At 38.8% G+C, this 17,522-nt stretch overlaps 1 protein-coding gene across 3 annotated transcripts in view; it reads left to right on the top strand.

The window, feature by feature from the left end:
• LOC111870713 (kinetochore-associated protein 1) overlaps positions 1 to 17,522 on the top strand; it is a 91,778-nt gene that overhangs the window by 46,655 nt on the left and 27,601 nt on the right. For all 3 annotated transcript variants that reach the window (XM_023863208.2, XM_023863207.2, XM_023863210.2), the window contains exons 15-17: positions 3,996 to 4,624; positions 10,089 to 10,249; positions 10,579 to 10,835. In XM_023863208.2, the coding sequence (XP_023718976.1) occupies positions 3,996 to 4,624; positions 10,089 to 10,249; positions 10,579 to 10,835 (1,047 nt within the window). The remainder of the gene's footprint in view (positions 1 to 3,995; positions 4,625 to 10,088; positions 10,250 to 10,578; positions 10,836 to 17,522) is intronic.

Raw genomic sequence — 17,522 nt, 5'->3', positions numbered from 1 at the left:
ATCCAGTTGGATCGGTTAGATAGATGTATATACTTTCAGTCACAGATAACCTGTCTGTCTGCTACATCATATATGAACCTAGGATCTGTTTTTTTTTACACCTGTGCTTGCTCCTTGGACTAGGGTTTCTCGACAGGAAATAATGAGAAAATATAGCATAAAAATTGTGGAAATATCTCTGAACACCTAAAACTAAGACGGGAAAGGAAGTAGAAAAGAAATCCATGAAACCAAACTGCATACCTAACCCAAAAAACTCGTGATACAGAAGAAAATTGAAATTTGCAGGCTATATGACACTCACCTACGAATAGTTGAAGGAAGGAACACTCAAACAAAAATCGTAATTTTGAAAGCCTACCACATCATGCTGATATTCTCTGTAAATTGGTAACCTTGTTGCTGCGAAGCAGGCTCCATGTGCGTTACATTTCCAAGTTAGGCTGGCTGATTGGCTTTTTTAGACAATTTGTGAAGTCTCATTCATTGTTTCCTATATCTACTGTTAATTTCAGCTTGCAGAATTCAGGTTTATTATCTCCTGTTGACAAAACCTTATTCTAGATGTGTATTTAGATATAGATATAGGTCGTACCGAAAGTCCTGAGCAACTTTTTTTTGCATGCAACCTGGGAACAGCAGAAGAAAGAGAGTATGGTAGGTGGAACCAGCTGTTGTGTTAACCTTGAGTGTCTTGTGACGTCAATAGCTTGCATCTCATGACCAGTATCACTCCTAACAAAATGACCGACAACCATATGTCGTTTCGCCAGTGTGCTGTCATAGAATTTCTTGTGAAAGAGGAAATCCCTGCTGCAGAAATTCACTAGAGACTTCAGCGTGCTTATGGAAGTGTGTGCATGGGTGTGAGCAGTGTTCGAAGATGGGTGAAACATTTTAAAGATGGGAACACCAGCATCAAAGATGAACCTCGGAGCAGTCGTCCTTGAACAGCCTCAGCTGAATGCAACAAGGAAAGAGTGGATGAGATCATTGAAGATGACAGGCATGTGACTGTGGACACAATAGCCCGAAAACTTGGAATAGGGCACAGTGCAGTACAGGAGATGATTGAAAGTTTTGGCTATAGGAAAGTTTGTGCTCGTTGGGTCCCACGGTTATTGACCGAAGATCACAAAAGTCAGTGAAAAGCCATCACCTCAGAACTGCTGCAGAGATATCAACATGAAGGCGATGATTTTTTGCTCTGTATTGTGACAAGTGACGAAAGCCGGTTTCACCATTTTGAGCCTGAAACGAAACGGCAGAGTATGGAATGGCATCATTTGCATTCTCTATCAAAAAAGAAGGCAAAGGCAGTGGCATCAGCTGCGAAGGTGATGGGCACAGTCTTCTGAGATGCAGAGGGGTTTATTCTGGCTGAATTCCTGGAACCTGGGCAAACCATCAGTGCAGCTCGTTATGTCCAGACGCACAAGCTCCATCGTGCATTGCGCGATAAACGTCCGGGACGAAACATCATCATCCTGCATGACAGCGCTCGCCCCCACGCCGCTCGCCTCACATTGGAAGCAATTGCAAAGATGGGGTGGGAAGTTCTTCCACACCCCTCCTATAGCCCTGATCTGGCACCCTCCGACTAGCATCTTTTCGGATTTGTGAAGGATCAGTTGCGTGGACAACGTTTTGAGACAAGGGAGGAATTCAGAAAACAGTGCGTCAGTGTCTTTGGATGGCTGGAATGGAATTTTACAGGAGGGGAATTTTCAAACTCCCAGAACGCTGGGGGAAATGTGTACAAAGAAGTGATGATTATGTGGAAAAATAAAGAAAGGTCTGTAGATTGAGGTGGTGTATTTGGTTTGTCAATAATAAAGCATGTTACTTTACAAAAAATTGTTGCTTATGACTTTCAGTACGGCCCTCATAGTTGACCAAGTTGGATTGGGTTCATTCTGTCAATGTACAATATGTTGTATATTAAACTAAGGTGTGAAGTCACCATCTAAGTATATCCACTTAATTTCTTAATGCTGATTAAATGCTACTGATACATTGGCTTGTATCAGTCTTAAATGACCTACTTCAGGGGGGTATCAGATATTAAAGGAAACTTTACGATTTATGAAGTTGACTGTCCAACAGTCTAACACTTCACCTCACAAGAACCACGCAGCAATGCTGAAAGTCACCCTGCTGACATTGTAAGGAACAAGCATGAGGCATGAATACACATTATGGTTTGACACTAGCTTTCAAGAATGATGCGTTTAATAATGGTTCACATCAGCAAACTTTAATATAATGTTTTAACTTGAAAAATATGGTTTTGACAATTTAAATTTTTATTCATAGGAGCAGGGATAGCTCAGTCAGTTTAGTGACTAAGCTAGAGGCTGGACAACCAAGGGGTCAGGGTTCAATTCCCATCAGGCAAAAGAGAATTTTCTCTTCTCTGTAATGTTCAGGCTGGCTCTGGTGCCCACCCAGCATCCTATACAGTGGATACCAGGGCTTTTTGCCTGGGGGTGAAGTGGCAGGGGTGTGAAGCTGGCCACTTACCTGCTTCTAGAGCTGAGGTGGAACTATTCCTCTACCCTTCAATGTTGTCTTCATAGTGTGGTTTTTAACACATTGCGGACCGGTTGTTTAAATATTTAAATCATCCTGGGGACCGGGGTTTTTAAGCCTAGCACCCTAACTTGTGCACTGTTCACTTTAAAAATTAATATAAAATCTCCTAATTAATTTTATGAACTAAAATTTTTGGAGAACACTTACCAGAGCTCCTAGAAGTGCTTGCACATGTGATATCTCTGGAAACTTTCATCGGAGCTCTCACTTTCACTGGACACAATATTTTGGGGGGCCCTGTGGCCCCTGTCACTGTCACTTTCACTTTCACTGAGGCTGGCCTCGCTATCAGAAGATGAAGCAGTTGGCAAATCTGATAGCTCATCGGAGAACAAATCTAATATTTCTTGTTCTCCAAGAGAACGCTTCGCCTGCAACTGCTTTCATCTCTGATCCATGTTGCACTGCTCACTTCCTGGTTCATACGTGGAAGCTTGGACTCGAACAAAGGCTTTTTTCTTTAGGGTGTGACAGGAAATGAACGTGATCATGTTACTGGCTAAGCTAGCAAACATTCCTGAGGTCAACTACGCAGTAGTTATGATGCAACATGCCCACACAGCGAGATATAGTCAGTTGCAACATAACGCATCAGAAAAGGGCCAATTGGCCCGCCCGGTCCGCAACGCTATAGAAACGTAGAGGGCCAATTGGCCCCTCCGGTCCTGAATGTGTTAATTTATTAAAGCCCAGGGATACTTTCAGCTTACATACAAATTCTAAAGTTGGTTGTTTGGTTTCCAATGGCTGAATTGGGGATCATTTAACCCATTTTGCTTCTTGCTTCCCAGTAGATAGCACTCAAGTTCTTGCTTTGTTGAATCTCCTTGTTAAGATTAGGGCATTGAAGGAGGTGTTATTTTCCCATAGATGATCCTGGCAAGTTGCACAGTGTACATTCATCTGTATTATATATTCCTATCTTACAAAGATGTGCTGCAAGGCAGTCATGTCCTGTATTCAATCAAAAATTTGCAACAGCTTCTTTTCTGGGTTTCTTGCTGTTAATTTCACAAAGTTTTCCTATTTCTGACCATTTCTTGTTGTATGGCTCTATGTTGATGGTATGGAGTATTTCTTGTTTTAGTTTTGATTTTGTTAGCTAGCATGTGGGCACTTAAGATTTTATTTTGGTGATGCAGTCTTGTGTACTTAAATGGTGACTTTACATCTAATTTTAATGGCTGACTGGCTTATGTTTTTCAGTGATTGAGGGTAGCTAATTATAACAGACTCAGCAGAGTAGCTGGTTTCCACCCTCTCCTGAGGAAGAAAACAGATCCTGTTTTTGAAAAGTTGTGTTCCCTCAGAATAATAGGCTGTGAATAAAGTCCAAAAACTCATTAATCTGAAATGTTATGTAAAATTTAAATTGAATTTACTTCTAATTTCTTTTCTAGCTCTTTGGCTTAATTCATCATATTCAGTTAATCTTCAAAAAGGGCAGTGACAGCATGGTGCAAGATGCTTTGAAATTTGCCAATATAAGTACAAAGTTGTTAGAAGAGACTTACATTATTTGCATTCAACACTATCTGGAAGCAGGGAAACAGAAGCAAGCATTGGAGGTACTGGATAGCCTGAAGGCTGAGCTGATCATTAAATGCTGCCAGAGGATAGTTTTCAGGGCTCACAGTTACCTCCAGAACTGTTTGCATCAGGATGTTTGTACCTCATATATGGAGGCATTGGGCTCCCTAGGTTCAAGACTTTCAAAGGCTGCTTGCATCGTTGGTGATAAATTTCTCGATGATATCCCACTTCAAGAAGTTAGATACATGCATTTGCTTCATTTGGAGTTTGGGAAAAGAGTATCACTGAAAGATTACAGTCATGTCCAGGCATGTTCTAAAATATTAAAGGAATGTATACACAATATTTTGAGTACAACAGATGATCCATTTGACATTTACTGCAAAGTGAGAAAATTGACACTCCTATTACAGTTACCTGTTGAAGAAGGGCTCTTAGAAATGGCCCATAAAGCCATTGAGTTGGAAAATTTTTCACTTCTCTGCAGTTTTATGAGGTAAGGTTTTGTTGATGAAGTGTTTTTAGTTAGTCTGCACATGTAAGCTCACATTCCGTTGGTGATCTTGGTGTTTCAGTGATGTGCTTCATATTTTAACTTCATAGTGACACTGTTTATCATAATCTCATGCCTTGTTTGGTTGACATTATGATGCAATTTAGTTTGTTGATGGGGGAATTGTATCCAAGCATTATTTTATCTAGTGACACTTACGTACATCAGCAGCAGCAGCAGCAGCAGTATAACAGTGCTTTTTTTAATCATAGCTTTCCTTACAAGATTGTGCCAGACTTGTCTGTTCTGTTGTGAATTAGACCATCCAATTTTCATTTCTTTGGATTTTGTAACAGGAAATTTCTACAGAGAAAAGTTTTCAGTCTTGTGTCCAACTCCCAACCTGGAGGATCAGGTCTTTGTAATTATGTCCTCCAGTGACAGGGTGGCCCAGTTATACCCCAAGGCATCAGGTTTGCTTTCTGTCACCTATGACTCACAGGGTTGCAGTGGAAATATTCTAACCCACTTCCACTCACGATCTTATTATATACATACAGAGAAACAGTTCATAGCCAGGCTTGAGCATCATGCAATTTTTTATTCATACGAGGTCTTTGGAAACCTATAGGGAAATAAACATGGAAGACTGGATATTGTAAGAAGCTTCATCACTGAAGTAGCAATTAAGAAATGCTCTGAGAACCAAATACAGTAAAACTTGGTTATAGCAACATCGGTTTCTGCGACACCTTGTCTATTGCGTCAAATATTCAATGGTACGAACTAATTCCTCATAAAGCAACTGTTTTTATACCTTGCTTAGTACGACATGCACAAATGCATCAACCTCGTATGTAACGTCATTTTCATTCCTGAATTTCTCTGATATGGACATTGAACGTAATTTAGAAAGTGTGTATTGGGCAAGTAACAGGAAACAGATGAAGATAACTGATTACTGTACTCGTATCTAGGTACAGTAAGGCACAACAATTGATGTAATCTACTGTAATTTGGTGAGTAGGCCTACCTTTAATATACAGTATTAGTGCGGTGTGTATTGTCAGTGAAAAGCGCTGTAATATGTCTTTGATATTACACATTTGGGCAATTCCACGTTAATGTTACGTTAGTCTGTACTTAACTACGTATTTCACTAAAAAATGCAACATTTTAACTCGGTTTTTGGTAGATTTTTACGTGCCTAACATAAGGCTACTGTGGAAGTGCCCATTTCGGTTACAACGACATTCGTTTATAATGACACTATTTTTAGGTCCCTTTGATGACGTTATAACCAAGTTCTACTGTATTGTCATTCAGATTGTGAGACAACTGTTTACACCTGGAATATTATTCCTTGCAGTACCAGATAGTACAAGGTCAGTGACAAACTTCTAGTTTTAACATTCAAAATTATGTTCAGTTTGTTACAAAAATTCAATGACACAAATTTTGTTTTCCCACAAATGAATTTAAGTGTGAAAGTGAAAATGCAGCTGCAATTGAAGAGTATGTTCTTTCAGGTTGTAACTTCATGTACTTCAGTAGAAGTCCACTGATATTCCGGAGGGACATACCACTCCATCATCTGGGTCACAGAGTAAGCAAAGCAAGAAATCAGCGAGGTAGCTTACTGTTTTGCTCTGAAGATGGAGGCAGTACATTCCTCTTAAATGCTAGTGAACTGCTACGAAACTACATAGAATTATGACCCAGAGGGTAGTATCCTGCATGCTGTGACTATCAGAACCTCAGATTCAATTCAGCTGCAGTTGTTTTGTAGTCAAGGACCCTACTGTAATTCAGTCTTCGTGTTCTCCTTTATCTTCATGCTTGGATTTCTGATCACATGATTGGAAGAAGTGAACCTATAATCTTTCTTTCAGGCAGTCAGTCTCTCACGTCATTGAATTTTTTCATGTGTGGATGTGTGAAAAAATATTCTGAATCCCAAGAAAATTTTTGATGTGAGACATCTATGAGAGAATTGCCAGAGGTGTAGTGACAGCCACATTAGGCATCTTTGCCATACCTGGATTGAACCTGAATATACTCTTTGGATGTCTGCAAAGAAAACTTGTCCTCAAAAACTTTGAGAGCATGCACTTAAAACATAAAGAGTTGTTCCATATTTTCTAAAACTAATTATTCAATTTTGTTTTATATATTGTCATATGTATTTGTGATTATTAGCTGGGGTTTGGATTGGATATTGGGTTTATTGACCACTTAATGCACTCACCTCGTAACTACAAATGCTACAGCGCTTTCGCTGATCTACGCACTTTATAGTTCAATGTTGCACACTCACACTAGGGTTCTCAGTCTCCATTAGTCATATCCTGGCAACATTTTTGTAACAGTCTCACTGTAACTACAGTACACATAAAGTCTACAAATGACATGCCAAGTCTTCTCTACACAGGCAGACTTTCAGCTAACTCTCAGTTGCCATCTTTTCTCAATCATCTTCTACTGCCGTCTTAAGGGACTCCTTTAGTTATTCTCTCAGCTGGCGTGGGATCCTCATTATATAGCATTGGGGTGGATCCAACAGAAAACACCGATTCCATTGTTATAGCTCAACGATGCCTCGATTGTTGCTTATTTGTTGCCATGGAAACCTGTTTACCAAGTTGTTTCCTAGCAGTGAACATCTACTCTGACTCCACTATTCTGGCTTTCAGCTGTCATGTCACAAAATGTTTTGACTGGTTGCTGTCATATTGACTGGTAGGTATATAATGTAGTTGTCGCTGTGGCACATTGTGTATGCGAAAATTAAACCTTGGTGAAGAATACCGTCTTCTGGGATGTGGCACCATGTAGACATAGTATAAACTGATGTTTCGGAGGAACGTACCACCTCCATTTTCGGGGTAGAAGAAAGAAGAAAGAAAAATTTGCAAGCAAGGAACCACTGTGAGCAGGTGGCTGCAGACTAAATGACCAGTTGAAAACACCCAGCTATATAAGAACAGGAAGGGAGGGAGAGTAGGCCATATGGGAAATAAAGAAAGGGGGGGAAGGGTGTGTGGAGATGAACCAGCAAGTAGCGGGCCAGAGCAGGTATAGAATTGTGTCAGGGAGGGAAAGGTAGGTTTGCCAGGAGAGCATTGACCCAGTAGCCTCGGGGCTAAGCTGCTGGCTGTGTATCGACCTGCGTAGCCATGTGGATCTGGTATCGTGTTCTGGAGGTTTCTTGAGGGAGGAGATGAGAGGTGTCCGTGACTTGCTGAGACAAAACCCCACCTCTGTTCATATTGTTGGGATGCAGCTCAATCTCAGTGGCCTCCCTAATGATCCAGTCCACGTATTGGGTCTTTGTAGTGAGGACGGAGGTATTGTGAAGCTGAATGCAGTGTCCCAAGTCGTTGCTGTGTTCAGCCACAGCTGACTTGTCTGGATGTTCAAGACGGATGTGCCGCTGATTTTCTTTCAACCTTGTGTGCTCGTGCCCAATGTAGACCTTGCCGCACTCACAGGGGACTCTGTATACACCCGGTGACCTTATTCCCAGGTTATCTTCGCCCAGCTGGAGGAAACTAGATAATTTCTTGGGAGGCAGGCCCACTGATCTGACGTTGTGCTGGGACAGCACTCTGCTGATTCGGTTGAATATAGTCCCACCATAGGGCAGGAAGGCGACTGAGTCTGGTTTATCATCAGGCTGACTGATATTTGGATGATGGTTGAGGACTCTGTGGATCTGCTGGTCATTGTAGCCATTCTGCCTGAAAACATCCATCAGGAGTTTGTGTTCCTGAGAAAGGAGAATGTTATGAATAGTGAAGGGGTTATAAAATCACTTGGGTGATACATAAGATAGGGGGCAGTGCTCAAATGAAATTCCACTATAATAAGTCTGCATATTTAGTTGATGTATATGTAAAATTAATACTTGAAGTTGGCCAGATCATGATTCTCAAATTTTGTCTCATAACATAGACCTGCATTTCATTACATAAGGTCATTTAACGTTGTAATGGAGAAAAAGCCACTATGAGTTGAGTGAATCATAGATGAAGGTGATACATCAGATGCTTGAAATGGTGTCATTATATTCATTTTTGTATTTAGAGATGTAAGATGCAGTTGGAAAACATATAGGATGTCCAGATGAACGGTATCAAAAATAAAACATATCTCAAGAAGTAATTGTCATACGCATATCCGGTTTATGTCATCGGAAAGGAAGAACTCTTTTGAAGTTTTTTCCATGCCCGGCTTATGTGCATACACTGCCACATTTCTGCCACCATATTAGGAATCACTTGGATAGAGTGATGGTTGGGAGATAGATTGGCAGAAGTGGATGAATCGCTTGGCCTCTTAGGCTGCCAGATTTAACCCCACTGAATATTTTCTTGTGGGGTTATGTGAAGAACATTGTCTACCAGGTTAAGTTCAATGATCTAAAACACCTGAATGCCCGTATAAGGGATGCTGTGGCTATCGTAACACCAAACATGCTTCAAGCAACATGGAACGAGGTCGAATATCATCTGGATATTTGTCGTGCCACCAGGGGAGCCCACATGGAACTTTATTGTGAAAGTTATATACTCAGAAAAAACTCTGATAGCTTCCCTTTGTAGTGGTGTAACCCATAAATGTGTATAATGAAAGCTCTGTGAGATATAATTATTTTATTATGGATACCTTTCAATGGACACTGTATTACATTCCATTAGTGTCCCTGTTAATCATGATTATGTTAATTTATAGGACATAGGTTTGATGTTGTAGATCAGTGGTTCTCAACCTTTGTCAGGCCATGGCCCAGTAAATTCTTTTTTCTATAAGACATGGACCTGGTATAATTGATGCCAGGTCCCAGTACTGGACCGTGGCCCAACGGTTGAAAAACACTGATGTAGATTATGGACTAAAACATAAAAGGAACAGTGATCATCAATTTTGTCACTACTGCTAGTTGTAGATGATCATTACCGATGTTGATTATGAGATTCACGTAGCGGTGACTGAAGCTGTGCATTCTAGTAGAAGTTGAACTTTTGTCACACAACACAGCATCATATCCCAGATAATAGTACTCATTAACATCAGTGTTACTGCTTGCTGCCGCCACCACCACCACCACCACCACATAGTGGTAGCACTCTTCACATATATTCTGGATCTGCTCAGTTCAAACCTCAGCTGAGCCATCAGCTATCCTGACTGAGGTTTTTCATTGTTTCTTCAGTCTCTCCAGGCAAATTCTGGGATTGTTCTTTTATTAGGCCATGACTGCTGCCTTCAAAATCATCTTTCATCTGTCATCCATTCATTTGATGCTTTATAGTCTAGGTACTGAAAGTTTCTTAAGTAACCCACAAATAAATCCAAATACATACTAGTACTGCAGCTGCTGTTCCAGTACTACTACTACTACTGCTGCTGCTACTGCTGCTACTACTACTACTACTACTACTACTACTACTATATTTTTTTGCAGGAATATGCAGCACTTTGATTTTCTTTTAAAATCTGCATGTAGGAAACTATTTATCATGGTGTTGCACTGCTTACAAACAAGTTTTACTGCATCTCAGAATGGTGCAGCTGTGCAGTTAGTATATAGCATTGCAAGTAACGCATGTGCAAAGTGCAGTTTAGGTAAGTACACAGAAGAAATGTTTAAATGTTGAATGTTGATTTAAATGTTGAGTGGAGTCTATGAAGAATAGTGTCTTCTGGAATGTAATGCTGTGTGGTGCTATAGAAGTTCGCTGATGTTCCTCTGAAACATTCCTGAACTTTACCTGACTGTAACTGCCGACTGCATGATGTTACTTTCTAGAAAACAGTACTTTTCTAATTCTTATACATTGTATTGCTCCACTTTTACTTTACTTTTACTTTTTGGAGTGAAAACATGTTATTGAATATTAATAAATCAAGCAGTTATTTTTTGTAATATTTTGCTTTTATCTGTATGTTGCTAGATGCCTTACCTTCCTGGCTGGAACTTCTCCATTGGGTTCATTGCACACAGTATCTAACAGCTTCCTATGAGGAAGGCAGTGATGTTTTCAAAGTTTTGAAATCAAAGGCACAAGATATTCTGATCAGATGGAACTTTACACCTATTTATAAAGATCCTGCCATTATTTCTAATAGCAATCAAGTAATTTTATTCCTAAAGGAATTGTTCTTCATGCTGTCTCATGTACCTGGTCAGCTGGATAATAGTCATATAACTGTATGTATATAATTAATTTATATTGTGTTTTGAAATCTGGAATCTACAAGAATTTCCATACCTTATACTATCTTTGGTGCAAGAATGCAATGATGTACATATTTGCATGTTAAGTTATACTTTTATGTTAAAAGCTGCAGATGATGAAAATTTCTGTTCACCAGTTCTTATTGCTCTCATTACAAATAATTGTTAAGTAGTAGTGTATTGTATTGTATTGTATTATTAGAGGTGGTGGGTTTCCCCATGCACTTAGACCAGTTATTGGTCCATTGTGTGTCCCCCTTTTAATTTCTACTGTCGCCATACCCTACTGGTAACGTTGCGTGCTATCAGCCCTGTTGAGTCGTGTTCGAACACGAGCCTGCATGGTTTACGAATTTTAATCATTGACAATCTAAAAAACTTTTAATTAGCATCAAGGAATTTTATACAATTTTTTAAAACTTACATTCCCAGGAAACTGCTGTGTTTATGAAATGTTCTATTCTGTGTACTGTGTGTTGTAACATATAAGTGTACGTACTTTGCGTGTAAACAAATTATGTGATAGTGGTTTCCTATTTGTAGTGATGTTTGCCCTCTGAAGATGGTCCACAGAGACCGAAGCATGTAAGGGTGTTAAGTTTTTATGTAGTAAAAAACTTACGGTCACATTGGACGGAGTGATTTATAATTTGTAAGATTGAAACATTGCATATTGTAAGAATTATTTTTCAGTCATTGTGTGTTATTACTGTTCATATAGTCCACATTTTGATTTATTTCTTATCATAACTATTATAATTTTCTGTTACATTAATTACTTGGTTTTCATAGAAATTCTTAAAATGTGACGTTCGTAAGGGTACATTTCATTATGAAAACATGATTTTGAATTGCATTTAATGAGCATTACTGTCAGGATGGCATTTCAGGCTTGCATGTACTCTCAGTACCCAATTATGTGCCACTGTGTTATTTACACTGTTTGGAATGTAGAAAATGCTTGAATATAGACACTGTTATCAGTGATAGAGCTGGTTCTGTGTCAGGATTGCATTACAAATTCTGGAAATTAGATTATGTTTTGGAATAATCCTTATGCAGCTTCTTTCACAGCTGTTTTGCAAACAATTTTTTAACAACAGTACTGGTATTATAATTTTACTGGGTTTGATTTTCCTAACAGTTTTTCATACAATTACTTGCTCTCTGCTGCTTTACCTACACATGCCTTAGAAGTTCATGATACTATATCATGATTAGTTGTTGATTCATGTTTATTCTAGCTCTTGGATAAAAGTCTTGTGATATGATGGAACAGAGTCTTCAAGTAGAGTGGAATAACAAGTAAGTCTCATATGAGGTCACATAATTCAGCTTCATATATTTAATGGGCGTTGTCTTGATTTTGTAGCACATATCCTTTATCACAATCCATATAATCTGTGGAGACATAAACATAAACTATTTAAATGAAAACAGAAAAAACAAGTAAACTCTTTAATAAGGACATACAATCTGTCACACGCAGTGAATTTTGCAACGAGTTCAAAATTCCTCAAGCAGAGCCATTGATAATATCTTTATAGATAATGCAAGGTTAAGCTCTTCTTGTACATCTTCTATAGTTAACAGCCTTTCTGACCATGATGCTCAATTTCTTAGAGTAAATAATATTATTGTGGAAGTAAATTCAACACCCTTGAAAGAGAGAACCAGAAAAATAAATATTGAAACCATTGCTCAATTTCAACATCTATTAGAAAATGAAACGTGGAAACCTGTTTTCAAAAATAAGGATACAAATTATAAGTTTAACTCTTTTCTATATATTGTCACGTGTTGGGTGTATAACACGCGACAAATAACTTTACGCCATATTGAATATAGCGAATTTATTCCCCATTCACTCATACATGTATACAATTACTGCCATTGGCAGTATCACAATTACTTCCTCCGGCGAATGCTAGAGTGCAACTGACTCCGGCGGCTGCTATATTTCAGCTGTCTTTGGCGGCTGCTACATTCTGACTCCTTAGACAGTGCAGTTCTCTTATAAACCCTCAACCAGACAACGGGAAAGCGCCTCGCTTCCTTGTTGCCTAGTCGCTGTGTTTACAGGTGTTGCTGGGAATGCTATCGAGAGTTGTTTACTGCTGCATAGCAACCGCGGCATCCCCTGGTAAGTCACTGCAGGGAAGGTGGCAGAGTGTTGATTGACCTGTTACTGTAGTAGTGACAGCGCTCCGATGTCGTTACTTCACCCCTGGCGGGGGAGGGGATGTCCTCCATAGTGCAATAACGTCACAATATTTTTCTAAATATCTTTGAAGCCAGTTTTCCTATGCAGAATAAAAGTATAAGTAGAATAAAAACCACTGGATTACAGAAGGAATAAAAATATCTGTAAACATAAAAGGTGTCTGTATGTAGACAGCAGGAGCAGTAATAATCCCTACATGAGAGCATACTACATAAGGTATTGCAAAATCCTGAGTAGAGTTATAAAAGAGGCTAAAAGGCAGCATTACTGTAGGCTTATAGGAAAAACAAATAATCAGATAAAAACAACCTGGAATATAATAAAACATGAAACAGGAAAATCACATCTGACTGAACAGATACCATCTCTCCTTATAAATGATGAAAAAGTTGAGGACCCAGTAGAAATTGCAGATGCCTTCAATACTTTTTTTCTAACAATTACAGAAAATCTAAACGTGCATCAGGAAGTGGGAGATAATGTCATTTCGTTCTTAAGAGAGGTATTTCCTAGAAAATCNTTTTCTAAATATCTTTGAAGCCAGTTTTCCTATGCAGAATAAAAGTATAAGTAGAATAAAAACCACTGGATTACAGAAGGAATAAAAATATCTGTAAACATAAAAGGTGTCTGTATGTAGACAGCAGGAGCAGTAATAATCCCTACATGAGAGCATACTACATAAGGTATTGCAAAATCCTGAGTAGAGTTATAAAAGAGGCTAAAAGGCAGCATTACTGTAGGCTTATAGGAAAAACAAATAATCAGATAAAAACAACCTGGAATATAATAAAACATGAAACAGGAAAATCACATCTGACTGAACAGATACCATCTCTCCTTATAAATGATGAAAAAGTTGAGGACCCAGTAGAAATTGCAGATGCCTTCAATACTTTTTTTCTAACAATTACAGAAAATCTAAACGTGCATCAGGAAGTGGGAGATAATGTCATTTCGTTCTTAAGAGAGGTATTTCCTAGAAAATCCTCTGGTATTAAAACCATTCCAACCACTGAAACTGAAATAAAAAGTATAATACATTCTGTAAAAACAAAAAAGTCTTCGGATTATGATGGAATAACAAGTAAAATTTTAAAAGTTTGTGCATCTCTAATCAGTAGCCCATTAAATCACATCTGTAATCACTCACTATCCACAGGAATCTTTCCTGATCGTCTTAAGATTTCAGTAGTAAGACCACTTTATAAAAAGGGGACAAGACTAGTATGTCAAACTACAGGCCAGTTTCACTGCTAACTACTTTCTCTAAAGTACTTGAAAAAGTTATGCACAATAGGTTAAGCCATTATTTTCAGAGTAACAATATACCAGTCCCAGAACAGTTTGGCTTTAGGAAAGGAATTTCCATTGAAAAAGTTAACAGACAGTGTGTTGAAATCTATTAATCAAAAAATGCATGTTGGTGAAATATTCTGTGACTTGACAAAGGTTCTTGACTGTGTAAATCATGAAATTTTATTAATTAGATTGCATTTTTTTTTGGCATTCAAGGAACGTTAATTAAGTATGGAATAATTTTCTGGGGTAATTCATCTGACAGTAAAAAGGTATTTACATTTCAAAAGAAAATTGTTAGAATCATTCATTCATTCATCAGTGATCTGTCAGACGACAGGTCCACAGTCTCTTCCAAAACAGTTCCTCCACTTAATGCGGCTTTCTTCTTCAAATGAGAATATCCTCTTCTGTCCCCAAGGTCATCCAGCATCTTCTTACGACTTCTCCCTCGTCTTCTGGTCACTTATATCCTCCCCTCTATCTTTCCTTCAGTAACTTCTTTTAGAAGGCAGTTACTGCGTAAGATATGACCAATCCAATTAGCCTTCCGTTTTCTTATTTCATGTAGGATATTCCTCTGCTCACAGACTCTAAATAACACTTCTTCATTTCTCACATAATTGGTCCAACTGATCTTCTCCATCCTTCTCCAACACCACATTTCGAAGCTTTCCAGGTGTTTCTGATCTACTGCCCTAAGTGTCCAAGTTTCAGCCACATACAAAGCCATGCTCCAAATGTAGCATTTCACTAGTTTCTTTCTCAAATTTAAGCCCAATTTACTGGTAAAAAGATTCATCATCTTTTTCCTAAATGCAGCTTTTGCCATGGCAATTCTAGATTTAATTTCACAAGTACACCTTCCATCATCTGTTAACAAGCTACCCAAATATTTAAAACATTTCACATTCTCCAGTTGTTTTTGGTCTATCTTTATTGTGACTGCGGTTGGTTGTCTCGAAATTTTCATTACTTTTGTTTTCTCCACATTCATTTCCATGCCATAGCACCTTCCAATTTCAATTAGTCTATCAATCATGCCCTGTAGCACAGTTTCTTCCTTAGCCATTAACACAAGGTCATCTGCATATTTCACAGTTTGAATAATTTGCCCTCCTAATTTGAAGTCTCCAAGCCCATCCAGAGCTTCCTTGGTAAGGCATTCGCTGTACAAGTTGAACAGAATTGGTGATAAACAGCATCCTTGTCGAACTCCTCTTCCAATCTGCACACTTCCTGTCTCCCCCCTGTCCAGTCGTACTCTAACTTTCTGATCCATGTACAATTTGCTAATCAATCTTCTTTCATGCCAATCGATACCTGTTTCTTTCAGGATCTGCATTAATTTGGTCCAGTTTACCCGGTCAAATGCCTTCTGCCAGTCTATGAAGCAAACACACAGTTCTTCATCTATCTCCAAAGTTCGTTCCGCTATAATTCTCATCATCCCAATTGCATCCCTGGTTCCTTTTCCTCTTCTAAATCCAAACTGATCTTCTCCAAGTACATCCTCTATTTTCCTTTCAATTCTTCTTTTAAGTATCTTTGCTATTATCTTTGCTGTATGTGCAATAAGACTTATTGTGCGATGGTCGCTGCATTTTGTAGCTTTTGTCTTTTTCTTTAAGGCAATCATTGTAACTTCTGTAAAGTCCTTGGGCCACTCTCCACTTTCATATATGGTGTTCATTAGTTTTGTCAGTGTTTTCAAACCACCTTCTCCCAGTAACTTGAGCACATCTCCAGGTACATCATCATCTCCTGTAGCCTTTCCCTTCCTCATTTCCTTGATAGCTTTTTCCACCTCACTTTGTAAAATATATGGTCCTTTCTCGTCTGTATCTACTTCTTCTTCCGGTTCAACTTCTAAGGTTTCTGGCCGATTAGGTCGATCATATAGTTCTGAAATATAATTTTCCCAAATTTTCAGCACTTGCCTCTGATCTACTATTCTATTCCCCTGGGAGTCTTCGATGCCAACATTTTGAATCCCATGATTCTCTTTCCATCCTAGTTCTTTTGTCTTCATGTACATCAAATCATAACATCCTGTCCTTTCAAATTCCATAATCTCATTACATATCTTCTCAAGATATTCCTTTTTGGCCCTGTCCATGGCTCTTTTCAATTCATTCCTCAGTCTCCTGTATTTCCTCGTGCCTTCTTCATTGTTTACATTCTTCCATTTCCTTCGCTATTCCATTTTACTCATCATCTCCTGTGTAACCCATGGTTTTCTTGCTATCTTCTCAACTTTACCAACCAATTCACTAATAGTATCTAACATGCATTTTTTTTAATATTGTTCCACTGCACTTCAGCATTTCCGCTTTCACTCTCAGTTACACTGAGTTTCTCTTCTAGGGTCTCCTGCACGCTTTGTCTTTGAGCATATAACTTTTCCAAATCCCATCTAGGTCTGCGCTTTTGGAATCTTATAATTTTCTTCAACCTGGTTCGAAACTTGACAACCAGTAAGTTGTGGTCAGAGTCAATATCTGCCCCAGGCACCGTCTTCACATCCTTCACACTGTTTCCGAATCGATGTTTCACAAGGATGTAGTCCAGCTGATGCTGCCTCCAATCCCCAGGTGCCTACCATGTGTAAAGTCTTCTCTTTGGCTTCTTGAACCAAGTGTTGGTAACATTAAGCATTTGACCCCTGTGATTCCATCTTCCTAGTCCATGTGATCCAGCAATATTCTAATATGATTCATCTCCAACAGTGCTATTCCAGGCTCCTAATATGATGCTGTTTGTGTCACCTCTTCCATCTTCCTGAACAATTTCTACAATTGTGTCATATACTTTTTCCACTTCATCATCTTCATACTCTGATGTTGGCATGTACACTTGCATAATCAGTATATCTACCGGTTCCGCCTTTAACTTCAGAGCAATAATTCTGTCATTACAAACAATCTTCTTAACAACACTCCTCACTACACTTTTATGCACCACTATTGCCACACCTCTTTCAGCCCGTTNTTCACCTCCGGAATAATATACTGTATAATCACCTCTTCTTATTTCACCTTGTCCTTTCCACCGCACTTCGCTGACACCTAGAACAGACACCTCATTCTTCTGCATTTCTGTTTTCAAATTCTCCAGTTTGCCTGCTTGATTCAAGA

This window comes from Cryptotermes secundus, unplaced genomic scaffold (genome assembly GCF_002891405.2).
Source record: "Cryptotermes secundus unplaced genomic scaffold, Csec_1.0 scaffold59, whole genome shotgun sequence".
Classification (NCBI taxonomy): domain Eukaryota; kingdom Metazoa; phylum Arthropoda; class Insecta; order Blattodea; family Kalotermitidae; genus Cryptotermes; species Cryptotermes secundus.
This window is presented reverse-complemented; position numbering and strand designations above follow the sequence as displayed.